Here is a 15,239-nt window from a genome sequence, read left to right as displayed (position 1 = left end):
ATTTTTAACATCATGCCAGGTACAGAAAAAAAACCTTTTTTTATTCACTGTCTGTTAAACATTCCAACTATCGAGTGCGAACTCACTACCAGCGCACAGTGGGCAACGGCCGTACAAACACCGGGATAAGCTTCAAGGTCTCATACTATTGCATTTTTTCTTTATTCAATGCATTAGTTATGATCATATGGGGCGGTCCCGTACTATAATTGTCAACTGGTACAGCTAAATAACATGCCCTTCATGGGTTTAAGCATCATTTGGGCCGTCCCTCCGTAGCAAGAACTGACTATTTGACTGCGTCGTACTGAATCAGTCCCGAAAGCCTGTGTAGACCACGCATACTCGTGTAGGACGTTACGCGCAATAGAGAAAGTAGAAAAAGTTATGACAACAAAATACGGGTAACTTTTTATTACAAAATTCTCTTTTATTGATTTAAAAATGATCGCAAATAATCATTACTTCTAAAAATTAATTCATAAGAGATTGAAAAGGAAATATGATATATTTTATAAAAAATTACAGAATTACATCAGCGGAAAAAATATATGAGAAACACAAATAATATTGCTCTTCATGGACAAGTTTACTCGTTAAGTAAGGTATTTGTTTTAATTTGCATTTAAATGTACTCGATATAGAGGAGTTTCATGATACATGCTATCCCCGAGATATGCTATTAATTAATTAATATTAATTATTACCGGGACCTAGCAAAAACCGCGTAATTTCTGCGTAAGTCAGATTACGCAGTTTCCTGTCAAAAATATAGTTAATTGTCTTGTTAACCACTAAATTAATTATTTGATATGATTTTGAATGGAGATTACAATGTTTCACTTTTTTCAATGAATTTGATCAAAAAAGAAATTACAGTGGAGCGCCGTTTATCCGGGTACCTTTTATCCGGTTTTCCGTTTATCCGTGCTGTTGAGAAATGACAGTTCAATACAAAAGTGATATTGCGTTATGAGGAGGATATTTAAAAAAGCGGTTATAAGAGCACATTGTCATAACAAAAAACACTATAATTAATGGCAAATTTTAAATATTTTCTTTGTAAAAACATGAAGTTAATTAAAACTGAGTTATTTTTATCAAAAAATAAGAAAAATTTCCAAAACATAACCAAAAATTGGTGATAAAATATATCATTTGACTCATTATCCGTGATATTCGCTTATCCGGGCAAGGTCAAGTCCCGAGAAGCCCTGATAAACGGCGTTCCACTGTATTTTGCAATTGATAATTGATGTGTCAAATCAGTACAATTTGCTCAACTGTTAAATTAAGAAAACCGCGTATAAGGGCGGTGGCAACGCTTTTTCGCATGCGATGTTATCGGACGGCCTGTCAAATTTATGTATGGGATTTGACAGATAACGTCGGACGACGAAATCGCACGTCCGACGTTATCTGTCAAATCCCATATAAATCTCGTCCGATAAAATCGCATACGATGAGCGTTGCCACCGCCCTAAGGCCCGTGACTGTGCTCCATCGAATGCGATTTTATCGGAAGGCCTGTCAAAATTTTATATGGAATTTGACAGATAACGTCGGACGTGCGATTTCGTCGTACGACGGAATAAAAAAATTGATTTCGTCGGACGCCGCATCCGATTTTATCTGTTAAACTAAATGTGTGGTATTTTGTAGGAACAATCTCAACTTGATTTTTCATAATCGGTGTATAAACGAAAAAGCGTTTGACAGCACGTGCGATAAAATCGCATACGATGAAGCACAGACACGGCCCTAAGGCACAAAATACACGAACCGGAATTTCGTAGGCGCGTAATTTCGCCTGCTGTCAAACCAAGGATAATGTATTTAGAAGGTTGATTTTTATCGCTTTTGCTGGGCGACATTGTGGAGGACATCTGTCATTCTCTCCATACAAATTTCATTACCCCGCACCAGCCCTCCCCGATTTTTATACCGGAGCCCATGGAAGAGAAATGTCAAGTCGAGAAATGTCATTTTGCTCTGAACAACTTCACCTTGTCATTTATAACACCTTGTGTCAAACCCATGTATAAACCGTCAACGTCAACTTTTCAGGACTGTCATTAACATATATTTTTCAGCAGGCAAAATTCCGCGGCTGCAAAATTCTGGGCCATATATTTTCGGCCTAAGAGGGACCGCTTATCTCAGGGACTAACTGTATATAGAAATAATTAAAAAAAAAAAACAAATAATACAGATTAACCATAAATATCGCTCACACTATATGATCATTCATTTTGCGTACAGGTCAACAGTATTAACAACATTTGTTGGGAATTAACCAATTTGTTTGTTCATTGTTGGTTTGTCAAACCCTGTGCTTGATCTCTGTTTTAATGTTAAATAAGAACTCACAAAGACTAAAAGAACCTGATTAAGTAAATTTAACTGAAGAAATGTTGTAGATAAAATACAGGAACAAGTTAGAAAAACTTAAATAACTGTTTGAATCCTGGAAACCTTATTTCAAGTGACGAATTGTCAAAATGTACTAGATTTCATAGCTTGATCTGTTGGATGATCCAGTTTACGCCAAAGTTTACGCTTCTTGTAACGTCCGGATTATGCCTGTTCGTTGACATGACTGTTGTGACAGGTAGAATGATACTGGTGGTGTTTGGCTCCAACAACATCATATGTCACAATCGCTCGGGCTCTTTTCAAGAAAAACCTTAATAATGTATGGGGTCGCAGATGATCGCAGTTAATGTCGACAACAAAACGTACAAAAAATGTTGATCTTTCATATGATATATGACTCACAACTGAATCCAAATCGAATAATAAAAAAAACTCTCCAAAATGAATAAATCAAAACTGTTAGAAATGATGTTTGGGTCTCGATCATTTATAAACTTTAAAAACATGTTGTGTTTGAAAATTATTTAAATTTTGCAGTTTTTTTTATTTAAGATATTTAAAAAATCTTTACCAGCGACACATTGATCAACAAAATCTTCTCATTGTTTACAAAAAGCGAGTTTTTACGATATCAGTAAACTGTTTTATAGGGAGTTAGACAGTTGGCAGCTGAAATCATGTCCATACAAAACCACACGCAAAATTAGCATCAACTTTTCAGTCTGGAAAATATGTAAACAAACGACAATTCGTAGCGGGTGCGATTATGTTAGCACATGGATTGATTTTTTTGCTGAAGGATAATTACTGTGCAAAGAAAGGTTGAACATTGTTTAGATCGATTTTTTTAGTTTAATAAAAGATCTATACAGAAGACCCCCGAGATACGACTGTATTTAGGACCGAAGAAATGTTCCAAAACATTGTGTATTGTTCTGTTGTTTGGCGTCTTTATTCCTTTACTCGTACAGTTAGTTCATTGAGTCAATTCAAATAAAATATATTATTTTAATTTAAAAAACTTTACTTTCCATATATCCTGTTCAAATCACAGTTAAAATAAAAATATAACATTGTACTTCTTCTGCTACTTTGGCGCAACAGCCGTTGTCAGTCAAGGCCTGTCTATACCACCAATAGGTTTGCCTATGAGTAACGATTGTACCACGGGACCGACGCTTAAAATCCGTAATAAACCATAATTTTCTAGCAAAAAAGACATGCGTGAAGATTTCAAATATGTCTCTAGAATAAAAAAAATACAAAAATCATCATAAAATCCTAAGAGATGTTTATTTAACAAACAAAGGCGAATTTGTGCATAACGGCGTACTAGACACCAAATTTATTTCAGTTTTGTTTTTTGTACCTTTAATCGTAAACTTCGACATACTTTAAATGTCTGAAATACTTTTGATTTTAATACTTTCACTAAATTGGATAGCTTCATCTTCAATTAATGGGGAATTAATTAATGTCTGATCCTCAGGCTCCTGCAAGGACTGTATCCCGTTGTAATCCTGCGTTGGAAATCCGTTACACGGAATGACTTGTTGCTTTATTATTCTAAGATGTTTGTATTAAGTCGGCGTGAACCCCGGAGGTCGTTACGCCAAAATATCTTACATAATATTTCGATCTAAAATTGACCCTTTTCCAAAAAAATGATTTGTTTTTTGATTAACAAATTCCACTTAAAGACAGGCTTTGAATAACGCTTGGAACATATTTCTAATACCAGGTGACGCTTTGTTTTCTCCAAATAAAAACCTATAGATGACGCTAGTGTAACTCAAAATCCAAGCCACAAACCTTACTGATATAAATATCGCTGCAACATGTTGACGCCATCTACATCGACCCACTGAACATAGCAAGGGTTTGGAACGATGCCTCTTGCGTTGTTTCGTGTGCTAGTGTTAAGTGTGTTAGTGTTTTTTATTTTTTATTTTCCCAAAACAACACTTGACTTTATATTTTCTGCTCTAGAATTCATGGATCAAAGAAAAGAAATTACGAATTTGAAACCTCTAGCAAGCTATATTTTGCACTGTTATAGCTGCTCGCGAGTTGCTATAATTAATTTCGGGTGGATTTATTTTGTGATATATCAAAATTTTACACAAAAAAACCGGAATTGCTTCGCAAAAATACTCCGACAAAATCGAATTTACCAAAAAACTAAAATAGCTTCCGAATGACTCATTTCCATCGAAAGCGGCACAAGTAACAACTCACCACGGCTAAATTCACCTCTATCCCTTATTTTCAGCCTTTTTGCAGTGGTGCTGGTGCGGGGTAATGAAATTTCTCTACAGTCTGTTCCCGAGTTACGCGGTTTCTGCGTTCCCGGCGAATCCGCGTAACTCGAATATCCGCGTAAGTCGAATTCATTCATTTCATTTTTGAATAAAATACTATTCATTAATCAGAGTTTTTGATTTTTTTTAGTACTTTTATACACTTTATCATTTATTTGATATGATTTTTGCGAAAAATTCTAATATTTCTGGCTTTTAAGCGGTTTCAATTTGTTAGCAAAAATGCAATTCATACCGAACTTGAAGCAAATTGTACTGATTTGACATTTGATCTGTCAAATTTAGAAAACCGCGTATCTCCGAATCCGCGTAAGTCGAGAACCGCGTAACTCGGGAACAGACTGTACAGGGATCGATAGATGTCTCCCACAATGTCGCCCAGTAGAAGCGATACATAAAGCTAGGCGATATACATTGCAAAAAGAAAAGGACAGCAATTTAATGACCAGTAATAAAACGTCATCTATTGAGCAAACCAGTGAGGCTATGGGGCTTTCGTTTTCGCAAGTAGAAGGTGATTTTAGCCACTTACATACAGCAGAACGTCGATTATCCGAGGACGGATTAACCGTCAGGCGGCTTAACCGTGCGCATAAATGTGACAGCTGTTCAAACATACGGCGAAAATTTGCAGCGATAGTCAAGTAGGCAACCAGTTTTTTGTGCAGCTCTGTAGTGTGTAGTGGTGTTTTCAAAATTCAGTTTTGTTCATGAACAGTTGTTAAACCTATCTTCTTCTTCTTCTTTTTGACTCAACAACCGTTGTCGGTCAAGGCCTGTCTGTTACACTTGTGGGCTTTGGCTTTCAGTGACTAATTGATTTCCCCCCACCACAGCAGGATAGTCAGTCCTACGTATGGCGGCACGGTCTATTTGGGGATCGAACCCATGACGGGCATGTTGTTAAGTCGTACGAGTTGACGACTGTACTAACAGGTTGGCTGATAAGTCCCCGGTCTAACAAAGAAAAACACATTTTTTTGTCAAAATTCGTTTTTATTATTCAACATAGTTCCCTTCAAGAGCGATACAACGATTATAACGACCTTCCAATTTTTTGATACCATTTTGGTAGTACTCCTTCGGTTTTGCCTCAAAATAGGCCTCAGTTTCGGCGACCACCTCTTCATTGCAGCCAAATTTTTTCCCTGCGAGCATCCTTTTGAGGTCTGAGAACAAGAAAAAGTCGCTGGGGGCCAGATCTGGAGAATACGGTGGGTGGGGAAGCAATTCGAAGCCCAATTCATGAATTTTTCCATCGTTCTCAATGACTTGTGGCACGGTGCGTTGTCTTGGTGGAACAACAAAACAACAAAAGTTGCTTGACAAAAGACGCTCTGTCTCACAAACTAATTGACATACAGACGTCAAATTTTGACACGAATCATTTGAAGGTTGGTACTATATAAAAATAATATGCATTTAATACTAGCGGCGCCATCTATGTGTCATACCGGGGACTTATCAGCCAACCTGTTACGAGACCGGCTGTTGCTACTAGCCATGGGAAAAAATGATTCTTTTTAAAGATCAGGTGCGGTCCAGTTCGCTCAGTGAAATGAACTAAACGCGGGCGGTGATTCTTTCGCACGCCTCAGGTGCGGTGTGTTATCAAATATTAATTTTATGCTGCATAATGTCCACCCTATTTTATTTTTTATTGTTATAAAATTACATTTACAAGCTGAGAAAAAGGAAATCAAAGTTGTTTTAATGCTCAACTAAACTTTTAATTTATTATGATTTGTTTAATTTTCTTATATCGTTATTTATTTTGTGTTTTATTCGTTTAACATATTTTTTTTAACAACTATAGGTGAAGATAAATGTGACAAATGCCTTGGTGGCCATACGGGAAAGACCGTCAATGCGCATATAATTTCTTCGTTTGTGGTCAACTATAGTCCATGAAGAGAATCTTTTTCATGTATTCAAAGCCGACACAGGGTTGCTCTTGTAACATCTGGAAAATTACCTGCAGTTTCGCTCTGGTGAAAAAACATACTACCAGAGCGAGAGTGTATCGTTATTTTGCGAAACGGGAAAGAAGACATCGATAACACAATCTTCATACTTTCTCGTTCTAGTCAACACACTATCAAATCTACCAGAGTGAAAAAGCATGCTGATTTTCTGAGTAGGAAAATGAACTCCGCGCCGTGTGCGGTGGTTTGTTGCACACCGCTAGCGTGCGGAGATGTATCGCACACATTGATAGTCGGCGAGGAGAACGCCCGCACGAAGAATCAATAACGCACCGCTAGCGTGCGAAACAATAATTTCCATTTATCTGGAGGTGCGGTACTCGTTCACTCAGTGTAAAGATTGGAATGAATCATTCAGTTCTGATTCAATTTGCCCATATCTAGTTGCTATACATGCTCGTAGCAAACCTTCAATAGTAGTAATGGAAAACAAAATATTGCCACCCATTCAGCTAAGTTCATCACAATCCCTATCTGTAAAAACAAAAATATCCCAAAATGTTGACCTTCATGCTTTTAAATCCTCGACTCCGGCTTCATTCAAATACACTTTCTTACCGGCCCTAAGTTCCCTAAAAATCAGCTTTAGCTACATCCAATCCGTCTGCTGATTCCTCTGCTGTTCCGGAACGTTCAACGTCAATATCATCGAAACGAACTCTTCCATGTAGACCGCCAGTTCCCAAAAACCTCTTGATCTCTTATTCAAACCCATATCACTGAGACCTTCTCGACTTGTTCCGTTACACATCTACAACTAAAACGTACAACAGTTCAAACCAGCTAAAAAGAGTGGACCCTAGTCGGCTCTGATTCATGAACTAATTAACAATTTTCTTGTGATTAACAGACTGTTTCATAATTAGAACCATAATTAAAATTTAAATCGAAAAGTGCTTTCAGATGTCAAACTGCTGTAACGAACTTTTGGCTACTTGTCAAATCTTTCTACATTATTTTAACTCGTTCCTATACAGTCCTTGGGTTGTATGCATCTACGAGTACAAAGGCCTTACTTATTAGGCGAAGGAAAATACTGTCATTTGATTTTGGAATCTATCCTTCAAACAGGGTCATTGCATCATAATCTAGGTGTGGGTCTTCATACTCTAGAGAAAGTATTTATATTGGGTACCAAAGTCTTTTTAACTAGTAAAAATCCAGTATCCCTTTGCTGTACATCGCCAAAGCCACATATTTCAATCGGTGAATACAATTGAGTCATGAACTTAGTTTTATATTTTAGAAGTATTGTATTGGTTTTAATAATAAAACGTTTAAAATAACCACCATAAAGTTCAAAAATATTAACCAAGTAATAAAAAATAACTAGATATCATTAATTTTCCATGTGCTCATAGCCAGCCAGTGCTGCCAATGTCATAAAAAAATCTGTCTGAAACAAAATCTATATCAGCGTCACGTACTCAATTGTATAATTGTACGTACTCAATTGTTTAATAATAATCAGAGGTGATACTCAGAATGGTTAGTGCGACCAATACATGCTTCTTGTCATTTTTGCGACCATCGCTTCTTCAGTCACTATGTCACGACTTTTTTTACTGTGATCAGTTTTGCAAAATGTCACTAACCTAGTCATGACAATTTCTGGCTGAAACAAAATCATTTCAGCGTCACGAGCTCTACTGTGATGATCAGAGGCGAGCCTCAAACAGTTGGTGCGACTATCACATGCTTGGTGATATTGTGTGCAACCAACTTTTGGTCAGTCACTTGGTCCCGAGAGTTTCAGTCAGTGATCATCGCGATGTTCATGGGAGATATACGATGCGTGTGAGTGATTCCAAGAAACATAATGAGCATGTTTTCTCGTTCTGTTTGACCCAACAGATAATCAAAATAGATAGAGGAAGATAGCATGCTCATTTTGTTGCTTTTGCCCACGCGCCAACCCTACCCGTAAATTTCCGTTAAATGCCTTCTAATCGCCTTGTAATCGCCGGCAAACTGAAGGCAATTAGCCGAAATTTGAATTTGCAACTGCCAAAAGGAAATCTTATAAGCGTCTTCAGCTCTGCACTGTTGTAGTGTTCCCAGATATGAACGTGAGAGATTCGATAGCACGATTTACGTGTTATGTTCTCTTGCGTTAAGCTCTGCCCAAGTGCCACAAATCCACTAAACGACCACTAAACGGGTTCTAAACGACTCAAGCTCTCAACCTAAACGGAATATGGAAAGACTTCGTGGACCGTTCCCCCGTAGCAAGGGTTGACTATCCGGCTGCGTGGTAATGAATTAAGTCTCAAAAACCTGTCTAGGCCGTCATGTCCGCGTAGGACTTTACGCAAAATAGAAGAAAAACTTCGTTTAGCAGACGGCAAACGACTCATGCATTCTAAAAATAGCGAAAAAGCTGGTGGCGCCTTCTGTTGGTGGGATACCCAACCAGTGGAGCTTCCTCGCTTGGAGAGCTTACTCATTCCCTCTGTTCTGTTGTATGGTTTCGCATTGAAGTTATGCATCGCTAGAGCTAGAACGGCGATACGATTGTTTAAATACTAAACTCCAACGGAAACCTCCAGCACTGAAGCAAGTGAGATTTGAGTAATGGTCGTTGATGTTGATACCCACGTATCTGACCACACGACCATTCATATTGATTTTTGCTCAGAAAATTATAAGGCTATATAGGTCATGATAAGATGAAACTTGTCGAAACACATTCCAAGTGCAAGAAAAGGACAGCAATATAATGATGAGTTGTAATACGCCATGTATTGAGCAAAAACCCAATGAAGCTATGGAGCTTTCGTTTTTTTTTCTATGGATATTCGATTTTCCAGTCGTTTAAGCTTAATCTGTGGCCCTTGGGTAGTTTTAATACTTAATGCGAGCTTATAAACACTTTTAGAAAGTTTAATTTGTTTGAGAAGATCCCATGTTTACATATATCCCAAATACATGGAGTAATTACAGTCGTAATCTCGAACAACTTAAAAAAATTCCCATCATAGGTTCAAGCCTTAATGAACCGTTACCCCACGGTAAGTATTGAGTATTTGACTTCAGGGTACTTATTCAATCTCAAAATCATGTGTATAGGCCGATATGACTACTTTGGTTACTACGCCAAATAGAAGAAGAAAAATCCATGACCCCTTGCCTTCGTTCGGGTTGTTCCACTGTACAATTTTCAAGAAAATAATTTTCTCCATCAACTGTGAAATGTGAAAATAATATACTTTTTTTTCAAAAATTTAAATCACTTAAAATACTTAAATAACCGAATTTTCTACACCAATTGCATTAAATAAGTATTAAATTACATAAATGAACTAAATTTTATCAAAAATAATTTGTAACCAAGTATATTTTGGCTATAAAACGCGACAATCTGAGTTACGCGAATGTCTCCGGCACGGATTTGAAAATGGAAAAATAAATTTTATTTTAATTTGAATTTTAAATCAATACAATTTTCTCCATCAACTGTGAAATGTGAAAATCAGCGCATTCTCGATAATACGTGCTCTAAAATGACACTTGAGGATGAATACTTCTAAAAAGAAACTGCATGTGTGATACACGCTGTCGCACAGTTGCAGAATACAGTTGCAGTACTCTTTAGTGCTGCTAATGAGCATGTTTTGAGAACACGTTTTAAGCCCGTTTTTTCACACAAAAATTGTAAAATGTCGTGCGGTGATGTCAGTTGGGGTTGATTTTGGCTATTTTTCTCGCTACATTACGTGTAATTGTCTCGATATGTCTGGTTACACCGTAAGCACGAATAATCCAAATTCATGAATATCGTGGATCGATTCATCCCATACAGTGTTTATGGTTTATGGTTTGTTTCGAGAAAATGAAGAACACATCGGACCAGAATGATGTGAAAATCGACAATAATGAAAATAATTTTCTACATAATATAATACATCTGGTGTATCGCTCTAAGATCACTGAGGATTTTGTTTTTTATAATTTAATTAAAATTAAAAAAGCTTTGTAAGAAATACCAACATCGAACAAGAATCTATAACAAGGCTACAAATAGACAACACAATAGCAAAAAAAATGATTGACCGTTTTCTCGGACGCGTTTGGTATCTATATATAGATTAAAAAAAGCTCGTTTAGTAATATAAATTTACTCTGAACGATTTGACATTTTGATAACAAAACTAATCTGTACATACACACATATATATATATATATATATATATATATATATATATATATATATATATATATATATATATATATATATATATATATATATATATATATATATATATATATATATATATATATATATATATATATATATATATATATATATATATATATATAAACATATACATATACATATATTATATTTACATATATATTATATATACATATATAAAAATATATTATGTTATATTTATAATATGTGTATATTATGTAAACCGTGCGAATTTTGAAAATTTTTTTTGGAAACCCGTTTTTCACTCATAACTATTGTTATGCACTTATCGAACAGCTTTCTAATAAGAAATCCTTTTAATCCCCCTAAATCGTGTCTAAAAATCCTAATACATTTTTATTTAATGATTTTCCGACACATTTTACATTACAGTTACATTGATGGACACATAAAACATTACATGAACATTGATGAATATATTTAACAGCTTATTAACTGTTGACTAAACATCATGATACTATACACAAAAAATAACGATAGCATTTGCCCACTGTGCTATGTATCGCAGGTGCATCTATACATACGCAGACCGAGCTCGACCTCGGTTCATTCAATTTCGGTTTCCATTCATTCCGCTTCGTTTTCATTTTTCATTCATTTTTCGTACCGAACGGACATGCAAAGCGAGGTGCTCCGAAAGAACTGTTGATTTGAACGGTGGCCTACGGTACTTTTTACTCATTATACTGATTCGTTATTGAGAAGTGCTATTAATGAAGGAAAGTCTTATAGTTTAATACAATGCAAGATTCCTCGTCCGTAAAACTGCAAACTTTACCAAAATATTGTGAAATATCTTTGTGCACCTAGATCATCACGCATTTTTGCAACGCATGGAAATGCATGTAATGAGTTTTGATTACGTATCGCTCACTATAGACTATTGTTGTTCAAGTAAGCCCAGAAAGTGTGCAATTCAGTGCTAAATTCGACCGTAGGTGCTCGCAACAACTCGATTGTGTCCCATGTGTTTGGTAATCTAATCTGTGAGAAATTGTTTATGTGCTTGCACATGTATTGGCGTGTGTTTGAATTTATCGTGTTCACAGCAACAATTAAGTTGGATCCGCGTGGGATCAGGTTGTTGTTATAATTGTCGTGGTTTTGTAAAAACGGAGGAAAAAATCAGCTACCAAAATCAGTCTGCTGCTACTAAGATCGGCAAATATTTAATGTGAGGAAAATTGAGGTTTCGTACCCACGCCTATTTTTCCATCATATCGAAACTTTCGTAGTGAAATGGTATGTTAAACGAGAAGATTCATTTTGTGCGTGATTCGCGGTTCCGTAGTTCAACAGTTTTGATCTTGTTCGAGATCGAGTAGGTACACCGTTGAAAAAAGCAAATTAAACAGTGTCAATGGAGGAAGCTAGTTTTTTGTTGACGGAAATTCCAGGCGGTTTCATATCGCATCGACCACATACGATAACCGGTGGGCATCATCACCGGTATGCACCCTATTCTGTTGTGTTACATCAGCCACATTTGCAACAGACGGCCGCTTCGCCGACAATATACACCATCCCATCACATCATTTTTCGCACCGTGCCCATCCGCATCTCCCACATCCCGGACACCATGCTGCTCATCATCATCATAATCTCCATGGGACGATTCATTCTACAAATCGCCCCAAGAGCCCGAACACTCCTCCTCCGCAACCCGTAGAGGAAGAAGGCACCCATATTGGACATCTTTACCCAGAAATACTTGCTATGATTTTTGCCAAGCTAAACGTCAAGGATCGTGGCCGTGCCGCCCAAGTGTGCACCGTCTGGCGTGATGCTGCGTACGCGAAAAGCTGTTGGCGAGGCGTCGAAGCCAGTTTGCACCTACGACGGCCTTCTCCGACACTATTTGGGTCGTTGGTGAAACGAGGTATCAAACGGGTTCAGGTGTTATCGGTGCGACGTGCCCTGAAAGACATCGTAACCGGCGTGCCGAACTTGGAGTCACTGAATCTAAGCGGCTGTTACAATATCACAGATATGGCTATCGGGCATGCGTTTGCTGCCGACTTTCCTAACCTAAAGGTACTGAATCTGTCGCTCTGCAAGCAGGTGACAGATTCCAGCCTTGGACGCATTACACAGCACTTGAAAAATATCGAGGTTCTAGAGCTCGGAGGATGCAGTAACATCACCAACACGGGTCTACTTCTCATTTCGTGGGGTCTGAAGAAGTTGCGCCGACTTAATCTTCGGTCATGCTGGCACATCTCGGACCACGGTATCGGACATCTTGCAGGGCTCAGTAAGGAAACGGCTGATGGAACACCGGCACTCGAATACTTAGGGCTGCAGGACTGTCAGCGCCTTTCCGATGAAGCGCTGCGACACATCGCCCAAGGGCTCACTTCACTGCGATCGATTAACCTTAGCTTCTGTGTTTCCGTCACGGACAGCGGGTTGAAGCATTTGGCGCGCATGTCGCGTCTGGAAGAGCTAAATCTGCGCGCCTGTGATAACATATCGGACATCGGTATGGCGTACCTGACGGAAGGCTGCAACTCGATCTCAACATTAGACGTTAGCTTTTGTGATAAGGTGGCCGATCAGGCCATGGTGCACATCTCGCAAGGTCTATTCCAGCTGCGCTCTCTAAGCCTTAGTGCGTGTCAGATCACGGACGAGGGTCTTTCTCGCATTGCCAAATCGCTGCACGATTTAGAAACACTAAATATTGGTCAGTGCAGTCGTATCACCGATCGCGGGTTAGAAATCGTTGCTGCAGAACTGATAAATTTACGTGCCATCGATCTTTACGGATGCACGCGGCTTACGCCGAATGCGTTGCAAAAGATCAACCAATTGCCGCGACTGTCGAAGGTTAATCTTGGTCTTTGGCATGTACGGTGATGCGTTTTAGGACATTGAAGGTTTTTTTAGCAGAGAGATTTAAGGATGGATAAAAGAAATAAAACAAATGGCCATCATTCTTTTTTGCGAAAAAAATATATCCGTTGGGCAGCAAAAATATGTTTTGCATGAAATTGGAAAATAAACTTTAAGTAGTGTTATAATAATCAATTAAAATATGTTTAGGTTTTCTATCGTTTTCCATTTTGAGTGTATGTTTTGTTTTATGTGAAACAATGTTATTTTGTTGGCTTATGTTCAATGAACCAGAAAACTACAAAGATTTAGCTGATAAACGATCGTCCCCAAAATATATGTGCCAGGTACAAGAGTAAGCAGGAAAGGTGATCACGAAATCGGTGATAAAATTCAATGTGACTGAATTGTTTCCTGTCCCCAAAAATACATTGTATCAATTTTACTTCAATCAAAGAAGTGTAATATTGTAGGATGTGTATCGTTGAAGGCTTTAATTGTACAATATAATAAAAAAATCAACTCCTATATTTCTCTCTCTCTCACTCTCACTTGCTTCCTTTTTATCTCTTCTTTTTTCTTTTATATCTCTATCTCTATCACACTTCTCTTTCTTTTTATCTACCCCCCCCCCTCAACCCCCCGTCTCTCTCTCTCTCTCTCTCTCTCTCTCACACACACACACACACACACACCACATATACACCCCAGACTTAATAAACAAACACAAAGAATATCTTATGCATTACACCAAATAGGAACTACATTGGCTGATATGTATCATTAAATCCGCCCGTAGTGGGAGCGTACAGCGCTAACTCAGATTCCTAGGTATGGCAACACATTTCTTGTGCCCGGTCCTACAATGCCGCTGAAAATAACTATAAAAATAGCAACCATCTAGTACGTTAGTCAAACGAGTGATAATGAGTGTAGGGACGTACGCCGCCGCTACGAACGGATTCTATGATACCGGCTATAATTTTTTCTTCCTTTTCTGAAAAGTGTGTGTGTGTCGATGTCAGCAGAGTACCGATAGTCATACTTTTGTGTGCATTGAATGTCGGATGATTAGAAAAAGAAGCGAAAAAGAAACGAACACGCATTGATGAAAAATAACTTTCATTGCACTATTGCATAGAATTAGGTAGTTCCATCACACACGGAGGTAAGAAAGGAGATGTATGGACATGAACCTATGTATAGTTACACACACTTACATACTGTTAGCCAGTTCGTCCTAAGACCCCACAACTGAAAGGGTGGGATAGGTGACAAAATGTGTAATAGGGTTGTATTCGCATCATGAGCAGGTTCTGCCCGGATTGTTTTGAATTTGTTCCGTATCACAGGAAAATAGTAATGAGGAAATTAAAACCAAATATTGAAATCAACATGGACTACTGTATTGTTTGCTGTGTTTCCATCCGTTTTGAAAGAAAGATATGATTTGACCTATTGTTACACACCAACTACTAGCTTGCTTTATTTTATGTTTATTGTT

At 37.7% G+C, this 15,239-nt stretch overlaps 1 protein-coding gene across 1 annotated transcript; it reads left to right on the top strand.

Annotated features, from left to right (window-relative positions):
* The first annotated feature begins 11,438 nt into the window (after positions 1-11,438).
* LOC120956054 (F-box/LRR-repeat protein 14) lies at positions 11,439-15,129 on the top strand. The gene has a single exon (XM_040377433.2). The coding sequence runs from the start codon at positions 12,260-12,262 to the stop codon at positions 13,757-13,759; it is 1,500 nt and encodes a 499-aa protein (XP_040233367.2). The 5' UTR covers positions 11,439-12,259; the 3' UTR covers positions 13,760-15,129.
* Positions 15,130-15,239: the final 110 nt, after the last annotated feature.

The sequence above is a fragment of the Anopheles coluzzii genome, chromosome 3 (genome assembly GCF_943734685.1).
Source record: "Anopheles coluzzii chromosome 3, AcolN3, whole genome shotgun sequence".
NCBI classification, from domain to species: domain Eukaryota; kingdom Metazoa; phylum Arthropoda; class Insecta; order Diptera; family Culicidae; genus Anopheles; species Anopheles coluzzii.
This window is presented reverse-complemented; position numbering and strand designations above follow the sequence as displayed.

What these genes read in the sequence shown, in the direction of transcription:
- LOC120956054 (XM_040377433.2), top strand. Translation starts at nt 12,260, where the DNA reads ATGGAGGAAGCTAGTTTTTTGTTGACGGAAATTCCAGGCGGTTTCATA.